The 20936-nt window shown below is 36.7% G+C and overlaps 1 protein-coding gene across 2 annotated transcripts; it reads right to left on the bottom strand.

Annotated features, from left to right (window-relative positions):
* Window positions 1-170: 170 nt before the first annotated feature.
* tom1 (target of myb1 membrane trafficking protein) lies at window positions 171-15014 on the bottom strand. Of its 2 annotated transcripts, XM_058417339.1 has the most exons (15): window positions 14846-15013; window positions 13439-13517; window positions 13225-13303; window positions 12529-12678; window positions 11865-11993; window positions 7543-7668; window positions 7251-7384; window positions 7000-7039; window positions 6787-6910; window positions 5776-5833; window positions 5592-5649; window positions 5244-5312; window positions 4743-4811; window positions 2720-2756; window positions 171-2459 (listed from the first exon to the last, which is right to left on the bottom strand). In XM_058417339.1, the coding sequence occupies exons 1-15, from the start codon at window positions 14895-14897 to the stop codon at window positions 2365-2367; spliced, it is 1299 nt and encodes a 432-aa protein (XP_058273322.1). In that variant the 5' UTR covers window positions 14898-15013; the 3' UTR covers window positions 171-2364. The 2 variants fall into 2 exon arrangements, with proteins under 2 accessions (XP_058273322.1, XP_058273324.1); XM_058417341.1 differs by lacking the exon at window positions 5244-5312 and having other exon boundaries at window positions 14846-15014.
* Window positions 15015-20936: the final 5922 nt, after the last annotated feature.

A 20936-nucleotide genomic window follows, 5' to 3' on the forward strand; every position in this document is an offset into this window, starting at 1 on the left:
CACAATATATGCAGCATTTCGCCCCCTGGTGGATAGTACTGTCAAGAAGCACTTATTTATTAGAAATAAATCAGGGTGATGACCGGCTAATTTACTCCAGAAACTCTTTAAAGCATTTAATATAAAATTCTTTAAAGTATTTAATATAAGGCAGAAAAACACAGTCCAGAGATTTTCAGATATTTTATTAATGTACTATAACATACAATATTTTATAACCTTGTACAAATCCAAACCATACAAACTATCAAACTTTCACAACACAAAACATAACCACTCGCCCCAGTTGAACTCTTCGTCTCCACTTTGCTTGATTACATTTCACCTATATGGAGTCCATAATTACTGATTAATGAAACTTTTAAAAATGCCTTAACTTCAATAACTTTTCCAGGTGCCTGACTGAAGGGGATTGACAGCGGTATTGGGGAGATTACTGACAAATCATGTTAGTGGAGTATAGTCTGAGAACTCTTGGATTTATTTTGGACTGCCTTGAATCTAATCGATTTATTGGCTTCATATTCTTGTGCGCAATTAGAAATACATTAGCAACTATTAATAACATGCATATAGTTTACCCGCTCATTATATTTTAGGTAATATAACCTTAAGTACTGAGAATGTAGAATAACACTCCTTTCATTAGAAGAAAATAAAATGACAGAATTCATCTAAAAGCATGGCTTATTCACCCCCCATACATATAATTATATACATTGTATATTAACATTCTACAATGTTTTACATTTCCATGTGCCATAATAAAATAAAATAAAATAAAATAAAATAAAATAAAATAAAAAGTTCTTCTTGAACATGTACCTTTTAAACCATTAGAATTTTGAAAAATAACTATTTGTTTAATATGGATTTAATATTAATTACACTTACAGAACTAATTTTTGGATCTACAAATAAACATGCAACATGCAGACCAGCTAGTTGGCTAGTTAACTTTCTGGGGGGTACATTGTCTCAAAGCAGCTTTACAGGTCTCATATGTAACACTCCCTGAACACAGTGTCTGTTTTGAAAATGAAGAATGTGAACTTTGTGCTTTGTTAAATGATTTCACCTATACACCAATCTATATAAAAAGAATCAGCTTAAAACTCAAAACAATCTTGTACTCAAGGGTACACTAGAGCAACCTGAACCTAGCCATTTGTCTACAGAAAAGTTACACCGCCTTCTGTTATTAGCTGAGATTACTAAATGCATGGTGGAAGTTAAATAAATAGGAAAGCAATGTGATGAAATAGACAATCAATTAATATTGCAGTAGATAGCTAGCAGATAACTAGGCAACTCTCTGACATTAGTGACATAGACATAAGACAGTTTAAGGGCATTCTCAATAAATTACTGATTAAAAATGTAACCAAGTAATCCATAAAAAAGTAACTCGTTCAATTAAGTGTATTTTCAAACGAATCCTTTGTTGTAATCAGATATCAGATATAATTCAGCATGTAGTCCGTTACACAACACTCCTTGGCAGATATGGCACCACCTATACTGAGCCTGGATGTGCGTTAGAGCTCCACTTGCAGATGACAATGACTAGAGTTGGCAGACATTGTAATAGAATCCTACCACCCATCCATCCACCCATCCATACTCCCACTCATCCATCCATCCATCCATACTCCCACTCATCCATCCATCCAATAATTCATCCACCCATACTCCCACCCACCCATCCATCCCTTCAAATCCATCCATACATCCATGCACCCACCCATTCATCCATCCATCCTAATGGTTTTATCCCAGGAACACTGGACATGAGAGCAGGATTGCACCCTAAATAAGTCACAAGTACATCACAGAGAACCACATTCATACACTTATTCACACCTAGAGGCAATTTAGTATAGTCAGTACAGCATGTTTTTGGGAGGTAGGAAGATATCTGAGAACTGAGGAAACCCACCAACATTAACCCAAACTTAAGAATGAAGCAGAGTGAACTTTGTATTTGTAATGCTTTTTGTTTGTGAGAACTGCATATAACTTATACATTAAAATAATAGTTTGTTCTGTGTTCCAGATAACCGTAATGGGATAACCTCTAATAGCCAGTTGAAATCTACAAACCAATAAACCGTCAGTGGAACATTTCAAATTCATGTTATGACACTACACAGTACCCATGTGAGGAAAAAAACCCAAAACAATATAAACTAGATTATAACAACGACATGACCCTATAGTTTAAAAATGTGCAAGAAGGACAGATGATACAGCACCATATAAATACAATATAAATCCCCTTACATAAAGCATAATGGCACAAACCAATGAAGTTTATGCTACATATTGTTGACGGTGGGTTGATGACTGTGCTCCTGTAAAGAACTATGGTCGTGAGGGCATGTGATCATTAGATGAAGGTTTCACCGAGGGAAGACGCTCGGCTGCTTTCGCTCTGCCTGCCAAAAACTTATCAAACTCTGTAGGAAAGTCAAGGAGAGGGACAAGGCTCTATTCTGTGAAAAACCTTTTTTTTTTGGTAAAGGAAAATGAGAATATTGCTGCTACTGGTTATGAAAAAACTGATAATTTTTCACTGTTTTGACTGTACATATTTACTAGTCACCCTATTTCATCGCCGGATTACACTGCTAGGCTGAATATTTACTGTTTTCTTTGGAATACTAAAGGGAAATGTAAAAAGTTAATATGTTGGGGAGAAAAAAAACAAAAAACATACCTTCACTTGTGACACCCCCATCTTCCAAGTCATCATCCTGCATCACAGACACAAGCAGAAGTGTTATACAATCCAAATATCCGAAAACAGAAAAAAGCCCTTATTGCATTCTAAAAGCACATTCAAGTTCTACATCTAGTACTACATCAGAGAGAGAGAGAATGCTCTTTCTTTCTCATTTCCTGTTGGTGGATATAAACGATTCTGTGATTTGTGGAAAAATAAAAACAGTCAAATGGATGGAATGGATTTCTACAGGTTATATGTCTAGGTTTGTGTTGATCTGATCAGAATAACGATCTATTAAGCACACAACACTCTTGGATCAGATTCCAGTTCAGTAAATTTTATCAAAGATGCGTGAACATGTATATCTTTTAACAAGGATTAGGATCATTAATATTAATCCTAAAACCTACATAGAGTATAAGCAGAATAACTAATCTAAGCTGTCCTTCAGTACATTGAGAAATAATGCAATTTCCTGTACATTTATTCTGCATTTGCAGTCACAGTCCATGCAAGAGTAAGCTACACCTAAGCACTACATTACTATAGATTAGATTGATGGAGCAGAAATTTTGCTTGAGAAGTTCTGGTTTAATTGAACATTATAAGGTTAATGACACAAGTGTTTAGTTTTGAGAGCCTTCTGTCTGAATGTTATGTATATACAATTTTGATATGTGCACATCTCACTGATTCTAGTGGGCATGTTAACACCCACACTAGCACTATCTGGATCATAACTCTGCACTCTGTGTGTGTTTGTGTGTCTTTGAATGTCAAGGAGTTATGACTGGAATGCACGAGTGGCTATTTTTAGTGGAAGCTAAAGTTAATGAGAGGAATTTTCAAAACAGACCTGAGAGAATTTATTAAGGACATGCTCTTACAAATTAATTTATTCTAGTCATTAATACTCTACTGTCAGTAAGGGTTTAGTGTTTTGTTTCGAGTTCACATTCTAGAAACACACCAATCTAGTCTCGTCCTGTCACTGGTGTGTTTCTCAACTGTGTTAATATGTTCAGTGTTAAGCCTGTAATTAGTTTGTGAGTTTACACACTCCTGGCTGTTTGTCTTACTGCACATTCGTGGCGTTAATTCTAAGCTTTGTTTTCTTGTTTGCATGTTTTGTGATTCCTGGTTTTGACCTTCAACATTTTCCTTAGTTTCTCCATTAAACCTGTTCTAGGACTGGATTAACCCTAATAAACAACTTGCTGACTTTTTGAACTTGCGTCCTGCGTCTTCAGTAACTGCTATGAACTACGGAGACTTTACAAGGGAATGTGTGTACTTTAATTAGGTAACAGTAACAATCCTTTAAATGCCACATGAACTTACGAAGCTAATGAAGCTCACAAACTCTTCACTTACACGAAAATCTACAATGGAATGTGTGTAGTGTAATTAGGTAACTATAACAATAATCCTTTAAACACCACATGAACTCACAAAGCAATCTGGGTATGAAGAGTGATGCATGGTGCAGTGAATAGCTCGCAATCTAAAGGTATATCCAAGATTTCCATTTTGTAGTTTACACTGTGTGAGTAGTTTGTTCACACTGAAAATTCCAAGAAGAAGAAGAAGAAGAAGTGCACTTTAGGTATCCGGATGATGCACTTATTCAACTGAAAAGGCGAAGTGTAGAATGTGGGCCACTTCATGCACTCAAGGCTTGTAGCTTTGCTTACATAGCGGAAGAGGAGCGAAGCTATTAGGCCCTGACGCTGGATGAAAAATGAAAAAGATGGCCCTCTGCTGGACACAACACTCAGATGGACAAGGCATCTTACAAATGTCTTTAAAAATTAGCCCGTGACTTTTTCAACATTTTAAAAATCATTGTATTCTGTCAAAGCTAACGTTGTCATGCATTTTACATCATTTATTTATACTTCTGGCTAGTAAAAAAAAGTTGGTGTTCCATCTGAGGCACTACCCTTCTAACATTCATACGCTAGGTGGTGCATAGTGTAAGTGCATTGTGTGTAGGACGTCATTTCTCACTCACATCATCCACATCATCTACATCAAGCCACTGCTCAATATTCTCCATCATGTCACTCTGATTGACAGGAATCTAATAAAAAATAAAAAATACAAAAAAAATGAGCTGGGTGCTGAAAAATCATTTGATCATAACCTTTAAGTTTATAATACTGAGCCACTGAGAAGAAAAAGACACCCATCATGCACAGTAGTTTTAGCAGCACTACACAAGAATACAGAACATTGCCTTGCATTGCTTTAAGAAAAAAAAAAAAGCAATTATGTGATCCATTCAGCAAATGCAATAGTTATTAAAGGAGAGATCTGCCACCTGCCACCTGCCACCTTTAGAAAAAGCACTCACAGAACATCAGGGAATGATCTGTAAGGCTCCGCTTTGCATATTAGAATGAAAGAGATTCAGCCACTCCTAAAAGAAACCACATACAAAACACCCCTTTTGCAATGGGCATGCAGGCTCAGCATTTTCAAAAAGCATGCACAGTGCATGCTCAAGACCCACCATTCCCTTTTCCACCATCCAATAAAACTGGGGTGAGGAGCCAAGGAGGGTGGAGTCTAGGCTCTTATCCTTCACATAGACAGACAGGTTTTTCAGTGACTGACAGATACTATCAGACTCAGCTAGAAATGTCGAACAATGGCTATGCTACAAAAAAATCTGAATTCCTGAATCACAAACATAAATAAGGCTTATGCTAGCTATTATATTAAGTGCATAACAGTTATGCAAGCTACTAAAGCACTTATACTAGAAACTATGACTAAAATCAGAATGCCTCACGTTAGAAAGGATTTCCGAGTACATGTATTAAGTATTTTAGAAAAGCATAAAATCAGTGCTGCTTACCCCTCCAGCACTGTGTACCTGACTGCTTCCTGCTGCCAGTTCATCTAATACACTCTCCCTGACACACAAACACAAACATACCACTTTTACACAAAAAATTGCTACACTCAAGTCATTAGTAGTAAATATCTCAAGTAAATACTGTAAATGAATAATCAAGTAAATAACTGATCGAGTATTTTACCCATCTTGAAGGTTCTCTGGTGAATCATGTCTCTGAATAATTTCCTTATCCTCTGTGCCTACAAAAATCATCATCATCAATAAGGATGAATTATTACTATTTACAGTAAATTATAGAAAGATAATCAATGACAGGGTGGTGTGATGGGCAGGGCCCAAATTGGAGCAATATTCTTAGAAATGAGTGTTTTATAAGTTTATTGCGCTTATACAACAACAATCTTTCAGCATTAACATTTTTTTTAACAAAGGATGATAATAACTACATTTAAGGTTTTGAATCATATGCAAGAGAAGGTCCTGTTATCAAAAAGTTGGAGGACTGGTGGACATTATTTCTGTAAAATATGAACATTACTTCACGTTATCTTGGCTTGTGTTAGATCCAAGCTGGGAATAAACAGTTTTAACTTTAATGCTTCATCAGTGAGGAACAACTTTAAATTTATTGTGCTGCCTTCGTTGTTAAATTTATGGCATTACAATCAGGATGGAAGTTATTTCGATTGTACATATGTATGTTTTTTCCTTGGTGATGTGACTCTTGTAATAGACGCTCAATTTTTTATCCTGATTAAATAAATGGTACTAACTAACAACCAAACAGCTATAAACACTGATTCCACATTAAAATCTGTTTTTTCCATTCTTGTGATGTGTCAAGTGCGTCAGCCTGTCATGTGACTAAGAAACCACAAAATCCTCTGTTTTTATCCTTTACCTCTGACTGTTAGGTCATGCTAACCCTGGAGACTCCACTGGAGACCTCACATAAGACTACACCATGTCAAAAAAAAGAACATATGGTTTATTAACTCAGTTAGTATAGAGCATCTGCCTTGAATGTCTCTGTGAAGGGTGTTGCTATCAAATTTAGTAGAGTGAGTGCCTTTATATAAACCTGTACTTTAGCTTGCAGTCAGGGCAGCTGTCAGAACTGTGCTGTAGAAAAATTAATCAGGATTCCATAACACCAATATTAGCAGTTTGAGAACAAAATATAAGTACTTACTCAGATGTGACATGTGACTTGACAGACTGCTGACTGTTTGACTGATTGGTTCACATACAGGAGTTTCCAGTTGTGATTGGCATTGTGGTTTAAAAGGTGCTTCGAGGTCAATGAGGTTGGCAGCCTGAATAAAATCGAGAATGTTGTAAAAAAATATACATATAACACAACACAAAATGAATTTACAAACAATAATGTATTACACCTCCTTACCAACTGTTTAGAATTCTGCCTGCTGAGACGCTTCTCAAAACTGGAAACCGAATGAGTGACAATAATCAAAATCACTGACATTTTGTGGATAAGATCACAACAAATGCTTGAGTAGATTCTTCTACGAACCTCCCACTGCTCGAAAATTTTTTTCTTGTACACAGTGATCAACCATTTTGTATTAAATAGACAGCATTACTATAACATTGCAATTATGGTTTAATCATTAGGTTCTTGAAGCTGTGTCTAACCTGTGATATTCTGTGAAGGTTGTGTTCATGTCATCATTAGCAACCAACATCTGCTCTACCAGTTTCTCGTCAGTTACTCTGGGAATGAGATGAACTATTTGGTCCTGCTTCTCTTTACATGTGGAGTACAACTGCTACTGACAGAAAAGTAAACAAAGATACGCAGTCAGGTTCATCTACATTCTTGTACATGGAGGACAGAAAATGTCAAGATTATTGCCAGAACTAATATGTTAAAGCATTGTTTTAAATGACAACATGTATGTTGCAGGATGTATTTGCATTCTCTGACCTTCAGGAGTTCTGTATTTGACTGCTGATTGCGCCCAGGATTCCTGACATCCGGACAACTCATTATTTCTGACATCACTTTAAGGTTACTGTAAACAGTTTTCAGTTCAGACGTCAACTTTTTCACCTGCAAAATGAACCAATAATTATAAAAGCAGTTAATCACTGAGAGATCAGTGGGAGAGCAGAATAGAAAGCACACCTGCTACACTGTGTAACAAATGTTTAATACAGCAGGTTACTAGATTACTCCTACCTTGAAGCTACACTCATTTACCAGGTACAGCTACCATATGGGTGCACACTGTAGGTATTAAATTACTGACTGTACCTCCAACCACATGTTTCCCTGTACAGCTTTATCAGCCACCCCTATACCCATCCACCCATCAGGGGAAATAGACCACTTGGGAGCACAATATTATTTGGATAAGTAGGTTTTTCTAAAACTTCCAAAAAATGTTGTAAACACATTCTCGCATGTGAGCTCTACCGTCATCACAATTCTAAATTTCTAAAGCACATTTTATTTCAAAACTTGATTACACTCAAGCTCCGAACCAACTGGATAAATACTTAATTGTCAAAATAAACACTATATGGTCAACAGTATGTAGATACCTAACCAGTGCATCCATATTTGGTTGCCACAAAGTTTTAAGCACACAAGTATCTAGAATGTCATTGTACACTGTAGAATTACAGTTTCCCTTTACTGGAAAGAAGAGACCCAAACCTGTTCCAGCACAAAGTGATGTCCATGAAGCCATGGTTTGCCATGGTTAGTGTAAACGAATTTGAGTTGCCCGAGCCCTGAACTTAAAGCCACTGAACAGATTTGGGATAAACTGGAACACCAATCACACACCAGGTCTTCATACTTGACAACCTCACTAATGCTCTTGTGGCTGAATGAGCACAAAATCCCACAGCTACATTCGAAAATCTAAAGGAAAGCCTACCCAGTTGAGTAGAGGTTATTATAACAGCAAAAATGAGGAGGGGGTGGTTAGCGGGCAGGGGTGTGATGGTCAGGTATCCACATGCTTTTGGCAATTTAGTGCACCTATAGCTATTTTTATAACTAATCAACAAATAGATAAGTTACAAATAGCATAGTATATTTGCAATTAAATTAATCCCTCCCTCCATCCATCGACTGTCTGTACTGCTTATCCAACACATTATAAACAATTAAAAAATGCCAATCAGCATAAAACTCATATCTTTATATTGTGAGAGTAACCCAGAGTAAACCCCTGAAGCACAGGGAGAACATGCAAAGTCTGCACACACAGCACAGAGGCAAGAATCATTCCCCCAACCCCCAACTCCGGAGGTATGATGCAAACGTGCTAACCACTAAGCCAACGTGCCTTCTGTAATTCAATCAAAAGTTCTAGCATTTAGAGTGGCAAAAATATAAAGGTTTTGGGTCAGAGTGGTGCACTGTGTGCATACAACATCATGTTCCTCAATGGGATTACTAGAACACCTGTGCAGGAAACATGAAGCTGTAAGAAAACAAGGCAAAACATCATTTGCATGGGGTAACAAAGAATTTCAACATGCAGTAACACACTGATTTAGAGTGCATTCAGTGATGGAGAGACTTTTCCTTTCACCTCACATTAGAGGTTTGTGATCAAGCTTATGCTTCTGTTAAATGTTAAAGCTGTTCTGACTTCTCTGTACAATAAAGATGACAATGTTCTTGTAAGATGCAAACTGGTATCTTGCTGAAGTCATAAAATGATGCACTAAAGAGATACACTATATTGCCAAAAGTATTCGCTCACCTGCCTTGACTCGCATATGAACTTAAGTGACATCCCATTCCTAATCCATAGGGTTCAATATGACGTTGGTCCACCCTTTGCAGCTATAACAGCTTCAACTCTTCTGGGAAGGCTGTCCACAAGGTTTAGGAGTGTGTTTATGGGAATTTTTGACCATTCTTCCAGAAGCGCATTTGTGAGGTCACACACTGATGTTGGACGAGAAGGCCTGGCTCTCAGTCTCCGCTCTAATTCATCCCAAAGGTGTTCTATCGGGTTGAGGTCAGGACTCTGTGCAGGCCAGTCAAGTTCATCCACACCAGACTCTGTCATCCATGTCTTTATGGACCTTGCTTTGTGCACTGGTGCACAGTCATGTTGGAAGAGGAAGGGGCCAGCTCCAAACTGTTCCCACAAAGTTGGGAGCATGGAATTGTCCAAAATGTCTTGGTATGCTGAAGCATTCAGAGTTCCTTTCACTGGAACTAAGGGGCCAAGCCCAGCTCCTGAAAAACAACCCCACACCATAATCCCCCTCCACTAAACTTTACACTTGGCACAATGCAGTCAGACAAGTACCGTTCTCCTGGCAACCGCCACACCCAGACTCGTCCATCAGATTGCCAGATGGAGAAGCGTGATTCGTCACTCCAGAGAACGCGTCTCCAATGCTCTAGAGTCCAGTGGCGGCGTGCTTTACACCACTGCATCCGACGCTTTGCATTGCACTTGGTGATGTATGGCTTGAATGCAGCTGCTCGGCCATGGAAACCCATTCCATGAAGCTCTCTGCGCACTGTTCTTGAGCTAATCTGAAGGCCACATGAAGTTTGGAGGTCTGTAGCGATTGACTCTGCAGAAAGTTGGCGACCTCTTCGCACTATGCGCCTCAGCATCCGCTGACCCCGCTCCGTCAGTTTACGTGGCCTACCACTTCGTGGCTGAGTTGCTGTCGTTCCCAAACACTTCCATGTCCTTATAATACAGCTGACAGTTGACTGTGGAATATTTAGGAGCGAGGAAATTTCACGACTGGATTTGTTGCACAGGTGGCATCCTATCACAGTTCCACGCTGGAATTCACTGAGCTCCTGAGAGCGACCCATTCTTTCACAAATGTTTGTAAAAACAGTCTGCATGCCTAGGTGCTTGATTTTATACACCTGTGGCCATGGAAGTGATTGGAACACCTGATTCTGATTATTTGGATGGGTGAGCGAATACTTTTGGCAATATAGTGTATCTTTAGGAAAACTAGTGTTAATACTTCATAGTGTTCTTCTAGTAGAGAGACTTGTAGAAGCTATTCCAAGGTACATGAATGGTGTTAAAGTGGTGCAGCACCTTACTAAGACAGTTTATGCTCTTTTTATTTAATTTGACACCCTTCAGTATATACAGTATGTTTCAAAGTAGAATACTGAGAGCAATTTCATCTCTAAATGCAATCACAATAAACTGATTAAGGTGCTTCAGCTTAAATAAGAGCTTTGACTATGATCTGATGGAAGGAACAGAACTTAACGACAATCGGTAAGCCACTGTAATCTTCTCCTCGCTATTATCAGCTCAAAATCTTGCTTTTAAAACTCCTAGGCTTCTCACTATAAATCAGTCTGAATTCCTATAAAACAGCACATTCACTTTTAATGTTTTCTCCTTTAGCTTCTAGTCCAAGGACTTTGTGCAGTTAGCCAATCTCAAACACTACCTTCAAATCTTGGTTTATAAAGTACAGTATATCTTTTTTTTTGCTGCCCTTTAAACTATCCCCTAAGGTTTGTTGCTCTTTTTTTTTTTTTAGCTGTCAGCATTTGTATTCCATGATGATTTTTTTTACTGTTATATGTATTGTAAAGCACCTTTGGATTGCCTAAAAGCAGTATATGACTATTAACCACAGAACAAATTATAGAAATAAAACGGGGAAAAAACAGCCCCAGGAAGGCCTATATAAATTTAGAGATTTTTCTGACAAAATTGGCAGAAATGATACAGTATAGGTATTAAACACGAGGAGCTCTTTATAAACAATATCAACCCTGCTATCTCTAAATATTACGTTTCAATAAAGCACTACCAATCTGATACTGGCATGTTTACAATGAGGAAGTCAACTCTCTTCATGTTTCTGTCTGCAAGTTATACAAAACATCTAATACATAATGGTGACAGGATTTATATGCTCTTATTCTAGATCAGTGCATAATTAGTTAAGATGCTAAGATATGGGAAAATCTAAGAGATGGGTCTAAGTGGACTGAGAAATGTTTTGACTTTATTTCATTAAAGAAATCTAGCTATAAATAGAAATACCAATAGCAGATAGCATAGCAGTGTCACACAACATATATTTGCCTTCAGGCTTTAATAAAGGTACTAAAACACTCAGTACATTAGTCTAATTAGAGTCCAGGAGTTCTGTTTAAGGTCTTATATCAAGATTCAGGCATTTGACTGAATATGTGCTTAGTTTATTCCCTTATTTATTTGTAGGTAGTGCATAAAATGTAATAAGACGTTAAAAAAATGCCAGTGTATGTACCTTGCTAGGGGTGTGAATTGGACTGCACAACTCAGCCACAGGAAACTTAACTCCTTTTCTCCTGAGATCTTCATACACATAAACTACACCGGTCAAATCTGGAGAGCTACGGAATGCATCAGCCCAGGCCTGGATAGAGAGAAAGAGAAAGTAAGGGAGGTACTGGACACACCCAGGATGGCACTTTGTGTGGCATGACACTCACAACAAACATTTAGAGTTAGAGTTTTAGAGTGCTGCTGTACTGAATATCAGCACGGATGTGGTTTCCAAATGTTGAATTCAATTGCAAGTATGCAATTGCTTTTACACAACAGCACTATTAAAACTCATACATTTTGAGGGACTGACATTTCAGACACAATATGAACAAATATTACAAGAATAGCTCCCAAAAAAAGGCCACAGCTGGATAGAGTGTTACCGTGCACAGGCTGAATGACAGCCTCTAATAAGTACACTTTTATGCAGACAAGCAGAGTGATATGTGCCAGTGCTTTTATGCATTTCTGGAGCGCTGCTTGTCCAATCAAATTAGTGTACTGTAACTTATCTATCTACTGTATAAAAAAATAAAAATAAAAAATAAAAATAAAAAATAATAATAATAATAATAATAATAATAATAATAATAATAATGTGGTAGCACCACATTGACACTTACCTGTATAATACTCAGTATTCTGTCACGAACAACGAAAGGAGGTTCGTTTCTATCTAAAATAGTTCGGACCAAAACCCCTTCTACAAAGTCTCTGGAAGACACTAGGAGATGGAACCGGTAGCCACAGTTTTTCACACAGGCCTCCAGAACCTGACATACCATTACGGGGAAAAGTGTAAATATATCACAATTGATTGAAGACATTTTCACAATATATGGTAACTGTGGAAAAACAAATTTACTATGATACCACACAGATTACCTCATTTGTAAATGAGGACAAACTATTTGGTAGAAACATACAGCTAGTTGCTCCTGTGAGTAACAATGCAGTTGGTCAGTATTAGAGTATTGTATATTGTAATAGAACCAGCGTTTCTAACAGTATTGATATTTTTTTAGTAACCAGCTCTAGTTAGTGAAACAGTCATTTAAGTGACTGTTGAAACTGTCAATGGCGGACTTAAGTATGTATGCACAATGGAGTTAAAAGGTTTGCACTCCCAAAGTTGAAAAGGATAAAAATATATACCTTTGTGTAGGACAATTGGAAGAGATAGACCACATATATGATGTTACACATAAGATCAAAAGGGTATATGTATATCATCTTTTTGAACAAACGTTTGTGTTATCTCTCTTTATCTTTCACTATTTGAACACTTTTTTAAAAGGGAGAAAAAGCAAGCTACTCACTGTTAATGTCAGCATGACCTCTTTAAAATTTCTATTGCCCACAATCCTCTTTTTTATTGCTCTCATTGCATCTTTAGGGCTAAAAAAACACAACAGGAAAGTAACAGGAATGTAATATATGGCAAATACAAAAATGTAACACAGTGTTGTAAAATTACTATGACCTATTTGAGTGAAAACAAATACTAAAAGCTGGAATTGACAGGACACACACCCATCTTCTGTCTCACAGATGATGTCGCAGATCTCCATATTGAGTCCCCAGTCTTCAGACTGCAAACTTGTGGCATATTCTAACACACACATTCACACCATCATGCAGAAACCGTCCAAATTATATATAGATTCATGCATGATTAAGTTAAACACAGATAGTATAAGATCACAAGTATGCTAGGGAGGGTAACGTAAAATATGCATCAAGTAAAACTACAGTAAGTAGCCTTGGGCATAGAAATATGCATTTGGCCTACAGCAAAAGTGAAAGCTCATTCTGTACAGGTGTCTCTTTCCCTTGCCTCATTTATTATGCTAGAGTAAGATCATGTTACAACTCAGAGCTGTGGCTGCAACCTTGAAACTGCAATGAACTGGTTGTTGGCAAAATATTAAGCCAGAACTGCTAAAATAACTAATGGTTTAGTTTAAAAAAAGATATGAAAATTTTGCACAAAGGCATGAGTCCTAGGGCTGAATCGGAGTGTTTGCTAGATGAAAAGTGGATTTAATTCAGAAAGAATCTATGATGCATAGGGCTTTGCCAGTGCTTCAGGCAGAGGCTGTAATTTACTGCCCATTTGATTACACTCTTGTTCCACATTGGTTCTGGGACCTGGGTAGGGCAACAAACTCCCAAACAAAAGGATTAACTTTTGCTATTCGGGTTGCTCTTACTGAGCCAGTATTTGGTTTGTGCCAAGTCACTGTTGTGTTGCTTAAATTCATTCTTTGTTCATTAGGTTTGGCACACTCGCTGCTACTGGCAGCTGCCTGGGCACACTGGTTTATTCAGGCAAATTAATAGATCAACTGAAAGGGAGGGGATGTTGCTGGAATGTAGGAGAAGGGTGTGTAAGACTTGACTACACTGTTGAGTAAAAAGCTTTGTTTAATAACAACCACTGCCTTACTATTATCATTATGGTTTTTATTATCATTACTACTGAAACTAATCGTTGTGAGTGTACAGGGTAAAAATGAACAAATAAAAAAAACACCCATTTATCAGACATTTCAAAGCACAAACAGAAAAACCTCCCAATTGTTATATTTTGCAGCAAATACAAAAACACATAAATCAGCTACAGCAAAGCGATTCACAATAGACCAATCAGAAACAGAGGTGCAGCATTTAATCCCACCTCCAATGTGTGATTGGCCAGATGCGGTGTCAGTCTAGGATTAAGCTTAAACGGTGCATTTGCTTGTCAAGTTTTATTCCATCCGTAATGCGGTGCATTTTTTTAGTGAGTTGTTAAAACGCTATTTTTAAGATATTATATATTTATAATATGCAGCAATAAACTTAAAGAAAATGCATGTGTCATTGTAATGGCTACTATTAAGTGTAACACACTGGCTAATCGGCGTCCAGTCTTATTATCTAAAGTGTTTCACTCACCTATTCGCTGACCTACAGGTGTACCAAAAGGGTTTCCTATTAAAAACTCCATATTGTCTGTGAAGTCTCAGCAGCAGATTTTTTTGACGAACACCTGACGACACCGAAATAAAAATAAACAAACACTCCTTCTTCTGTAAGGGGTTTCACCCGGCGAGCTGGAAACTCAGAGAGACTACGTCATCCTTTAAAGGAGAAGATACATCATTAGCCAAAGTAGCATCATATTGTTTTTTTTGTTTTGTTTTTTCCCGGAGGCATTAATCACATATATATTAAATAAAAAACAAAACACAGCTTTTGTTCTATCCTACATTATTTACACCTCTAATAAAGCTAGATAAGTTCATTTGTAGTTTCTACACACTACAGAGACAGCAGAGATAATGGCAAAGTTCTCAGAGACAACATTATTAGTACGAATTCAAAAGACATTACTTGGGAATAATTGCATAAATATACTGGAAGCTAATAATAATAATAATAATAATAATAATAATAATAATAATAATAATAAAACACCAGCAGTATGATTCTATTCATATAATGACAGCATTTACACTGACTAGGCAAAACATTATGACCACCTGGGCACGGCTATGTAGTTCCACACGCAACAAACTGTGATGCACTGTGTATTCTGACACCTTTCTATCAGAACCAGCATCCACTTCTTCAGCAGTAGCTCGTCTGTTGGATTGGGATCACACGGATCAGCCTTCACTCCCCACGTGCATTAATGAGCCTTGGCTGTCCATGACCCTGTCGCCAGTTCACCATTATTCCTTCTTTGGACCACTTTTGATAGATACTGACCACTGCAGACTGGGAACACCCCACAAGGGCTGCAGTTTTGGAGATGCTCTGATCCAGTCGTCTAGCCATCATAATTTGGCCCTTGTCAAACTCACTCAAATCCTTACACTTGCCCATTTTTCCTGCTTCTAACAAATCAACTTTGAGGACAAAATGTTCACTTGCTGCCTAATATATCCCACCCACTAACAGGTGCCATGATGAGATAATCAGTGTTATTCATTTCACCTCTCAGTGGTCATAATGTTATGCCTGACCGGTGTGTATATATATATATATATATATATATATATATATATATATATATATATATATATATATATATATGTAGCATTATTCTTCTGTAGTTCGTTTATTAATTTATTTATCAATTTATTAAATTTTTGTTCTTTTCCTTGTGCTTAATTAGTATCTGCATTAAACCATTGTTACAGCATTGATATTAGTATATTAAGTCAATTCTAAAGAGTGCCAGAGTTATGTGATAGTGACATGCCATTGCAGCAATGAATGTGAGTGCAGCCTGTTACATTTGGGTGATGTCTGAGAGATAACATGCAGATTGTCACGGATAAGAAGTGTGTTTTGGAGACAGTGATGACAATATGATTGAATGCGTCATTGATATAATTTGCATAATTTGCAAAAGTTGCCTTCATTTAGTACCTTTCTCATATCCTTTATTTGTTTGCTGTATAAATAGATGATATAATAATTATTGATGACATAATGTTGAGCTGTGACAAACAGAACTGAGCAGAATGAGCAGTGGAAAGGATTAGTTTGGAGAGAAGCATTAAGTTCAAAGAACCATCGGAAATTGCATTGCATTGCATCATGAGTTTAAATTAAATAAAACATTACTAGTGCCAATAATACTGATCGTTCAAAGCATTCAGATCCTTTCCAGCCACTTCACAAGGAACACGTGTACATCAGTACTTTCATGCAATTATCCAGTCAGCCAATTACATGGCAGCAACCCAAATGCTGTTTTAATGGGATTTTCAAACCAATAATGTCTAGATTTTACACAGAATGGTGCAAAAACAAACAAATATCTAGTGAGCAGCCACTCTGTGAGCAGTAACCCCTCGTTAATGAGACAGGTCAGCAGAGGGCTAAATTCGTTTGAGCTGATAAGAAGGCAATGGTAACACAGACAACTGCTCTTTACTTCTACACTGATGAAAAGCATCCCAATATACACAGCACATGAGGTGGATTCGGCTAAAACAGCAGGCAACCACATCATGTTGCACTAAAAGTCAGCCATGAACAGGAAACTGAGGTTGCAGTAAATGCAGGCCTAGCAAAATGGGAGTGACTGGGAGGTTTTTGTGTTCCTGTGCTCACTGTAGCATCATACTGTAGCCTGTGGGCATGCAATTCCAAATAGATAAAAGCAATGCTGAAATAATCAATTCAACATGCATGCCATGTTCAAAATCGCTAAGACCAGATGTTTGATGACAGGTTTACAGATCTGTATCTGCATGATGTTATGCATTGCGCTGCTGCCACATGATGGACTGATTAGATAACTGCATGCAGGAGCACATTTGTTCCAATTAAAGTGTACAATCTGGTGCAAGTTAACTATTTTTTTTTTTTTTTTTACCAGATTTCAATTTGATCAAATTGTAGAATTTTAGGATTTTAGAATTTGTAGTTTTTCATAAGTATTTCAGTATTCTTTTAGCCTACTAAGGGCAATATATTCATAGAAAAGTTGTAAAAAACAAAACAAGGTATTTTTGAGTACAAATCTTTGAAATAAATGGTGCTACCATACCTATTTCTGCACTCTGAGATACCCCAAGTGCTTGGTAATAAAAAATCTAAAATATGAATGTTATATTCTACCACAAAAAGGTTAAAACCTAAAAGGTAAAAACATATTCTGAAAGCAAACAGTGTACTCACTAATTTTATGTCAGATCTGCAGTGATAAAATAAGTAAATTATTTATACTGACTGCAAATGCCTCTGATAGCTCATATTTCTATTCCGCTGGTGGAACTGAACACCAATGAAAAGGGGTTTCAATGTCGTAAATGTGAAAGGTTGATAGTATCTATAGGCAAGCCTCTATAGGCAATCAATCTACATACAAATCACAAGACAACTTGTCCTTGCACTGAATACGTTTGTTTAGATGACGTGACCTGTAATAGTACGAAGTGTTTAGCCATCCCACATTTTTGCACAAATACACAAAGCTACTTATACAAGCAGCTTTCACCTAAGCATTGAAAAAACGAGTGCTCACTCACTGGAACAAGTGTTTTCTTACTATCTTTCTGACTTAGTCTTACATCTGAAGTCATCTTTGTGTGACACGTTGCTAGGGAACGTACTCAAAAGCATGACACGTGTCAGGCAGTCCACCATGCGTGTCCTTGGTCCATGTCTCCATGGACACTTTCTAGATTGCCTGCACAAATCCCTCAGCTGTTAGATCCTCAACCAACCATACAGATAAGCTGTTTATCTGCAATGTGACTTTATGTTGCCTCTATTTTGCAAAATAACGACACAATCTGTAAAAGATTCATTACACATTTTAGGTCAAATAAATTTCTTGGGGCGTAGTCATATTTGAAGAAGATGCTGTTTAATCAATTGAGAAAATGCGTGCTGATAATTCCATGTTACTACAGTCCATGAGTCTGATTATCTATGGCATTGCAAATGAACACATAAAAGTATGTGCAATTTATTGTAACTCTTTACAGAAGAAATTTGACATTACTAAATGATTTTACTGTATGGTCATTAATATCGTGGACATACATAATCTGTAATTCTAGGGTTATGAGACATACGGTCTACACAAAGTAACTGAAAATAAGATGCTCTTAAATTCTTAATGCATGGTAGTTGCAATGTCAACAGAGATGATTATTATATTATATTATTACATTTCACAGTGTTAAGATGTTAACCTTCATCCCAAAAATATGCTGGTAGGTGATTTGGCTATGTTAAATTTTTCTTTGGGGTGAAAGTGTGTATTTAAGGTGCTCAGTGTTCCTGGGATCTATATCAATTCAATTCAGTTTTATTTCTATAGTGCTTTTAACAATGGACATTGTCTCAAAGCAGCTATATAGAACATAAGAAATATAGAACATAAGGTTCAAGTTTAATATTAGACAAAATGTTTAAGATTAATATTAGACTTAAATTAAAATGTATTTGTAGTATTCAGTAATAAGCAAGCCTTAGGTGACTGTGGCAAGGAAAAACTCCCTTGAAAGGAACCTTGAAAGGAACCAGACTCGAAAAGAAAACCCATATTCATCCTCATTTTGTAAATTACCACAAACACCGGTGAGTGTGATTATGAATAATGTCCTTTCTACAGTCATATACAGTCAACTGAAGTTGTGTAACCTGAGCAACTCATAAATTAGCTCATCCACAGCGATCCTAACCAAATTAAAACAGCTATTAAAATGATAAATGCATATCCCAGCTTGTTAAGAAGCTGGGGTCAGAGCACAGTAGAAAGCCATGATACAGTGCCCCTGGAGCAGCGAGAGTTCAGGGCCTTGCTCAAGGTGGTGCTATAGGGCTTGAACCTGACATTCTGATCAGTAACTCAGAGACCTAACCATTAAGCTTCCACTGGGATCAGCACCATAGAATGAATGAATGAATGAATGAATGAATGAATGAATGGATAGTTATGGAATCTATCTTCCTAAAGCAGTTCACTGATAGGAAAATCTTTTGCAGGTTTCTATATAGAATATTTAATTTTTTATCAGATAGGACAAACAACAACAACAACAAAACCTTCAAGCAATCTGGATTATTTTTTTTCTTTCTTTTTATTTTCTTTTATTTTTTGTACATACCAAGAAATAATGGAACTTATGTGAAATTAAATATATATATTTCAAATATATATATATATATATATATATATATATATATATATATATATATATATTTCATTGAGTGGGTTGTTTTTTTTTACATTTTCATAAATAAGATGTTACACAGGGTAAAACTTTCAAACAACAACAAATAATTAAATGGAATTTAACCAACATTTACCTTTTTAAGACATTGCAGACTTTCCTTCATGCATCTCAATGAACCTCCGCACTCGGTGTATGAGTCATCCTGCTACGCAGTGCAGTGGCTCAGAGCAGAACGTGGAAAGGTCCAAGAAACAGCAGGTTTACCCGTTCATCCACAGCAGTTCATGAGGCCATGCTCTATCAGTTGCTGTGTACTTCATCTTTTCTTCGGGAACAGGACGTATGCTGTTCATTCACAATATGTGATGCCAATCAACTATTGTTTTAGCTTGATTTCATTGAGATTGAATGATTTAATGTAGTAATCTTTCTATTATTTATAACAAATTAGGCATTATTACACTACATTGCATTAAATGTGACTAATTACATCATAATGTTTGAATTCTTGCTTCTGACTTTAATTTTCTATTTCTTTCATTTTCTATAACAGCAGAGCGCTGCCAGTAGAAACTAAATCACAGTAAAGAAAATTGATTATTAATGTGTTTGTTCTAATATGGTCTAATATGTAGACATTATAAAGTCTTCAAGACAGAGTACTTTGCGCTTTGTCCTGACATGACAAGTCACATTTTTGTTTTATTACAAACAAAAAGAGCAAGGCTGCTGAGGGAATGACTGTTTATAGCTGTTATAACGTGATGAAAATAAAACTTTAAAAATAACTATAAACTCATCAAGAAAAATTACGATGTCAGAAAACGCATTTGATGGCTATAGTATAAGAGGAGCACCTCATAGTTTTTTTCCTACACTGTCATGTTTTATTCCTTTTTTATTACCTTAATTATTGTCAAGGCCTCGTCGTTCTGTGGACATTATCAGTCGCTCCAGGATTTCGTGGTTTTGTGATCACAGAAATAAAAATAAAATCAAACAAACTTAAGCCCTTAACATTATTCAGAATGAACACAGATTTCCATGGGTCAAACAAGAGTACAGCTATTGTAGAAAGTAATTACGTTTACGTCTTCACTGGTATTAGCTTGAAAGAAGAATTCTGTGCTTGCAATTTCACCAATTCAAGTAGTTTTCCACCAAAAAATTTTAATAATAATGGGATAATAATAAAAAAAAAGCTGCAGCAAAATCAAACATTTTTGGATGCAACAATCGCAGAGAAACTCCACAAACTGCTGGACAGCCTGAGATGAATTCAAAAGAGAGCCTATAACTTATGGCACTAGTTATGGTACAAAACTACAGGACACTAAAAG

The sequence above is a fragment of the Hemibagrus wyckioides genome, linkage group LG02, assembly GCF_019097595.1.
Source record: "Hemibagrus wyckioides isolate EC202008001 linkage group LG02, SWU_Hwy_1.0, whole genome shotgun sequence".
NCBI lineage: Eukaryota > Metazoa > Chordata > Actinopteri > Siluriformes > Bagridae > Hemibagrus > Hemibagrus wyckioides.

Excerpts from the sequence above, each read along its gene's own strand:
- tom1 (XM_058417339.1), bottom strand. The coding sequence starts at position 14,897 with ATGGAGTTTTTAATAGGAAACCCTTTTGGTACACCTGTAGGTCAGCGA. Across the intron at positions 7,669-11,864 it reads CAATTCACACCCCTAGCAAG|GTGAAAAAGTTGACGTCTGA; the intron begins GTACATACACTG and ends TTCATTTTGCAG. Across the intron at positions 2,757-4,742 it reads ATGTAGATGATGTGGATGAT|GATGATGACTTGGAAGATGG; the intron begins GTGAGTGAGAAA and ends TCTGTGATGCAG.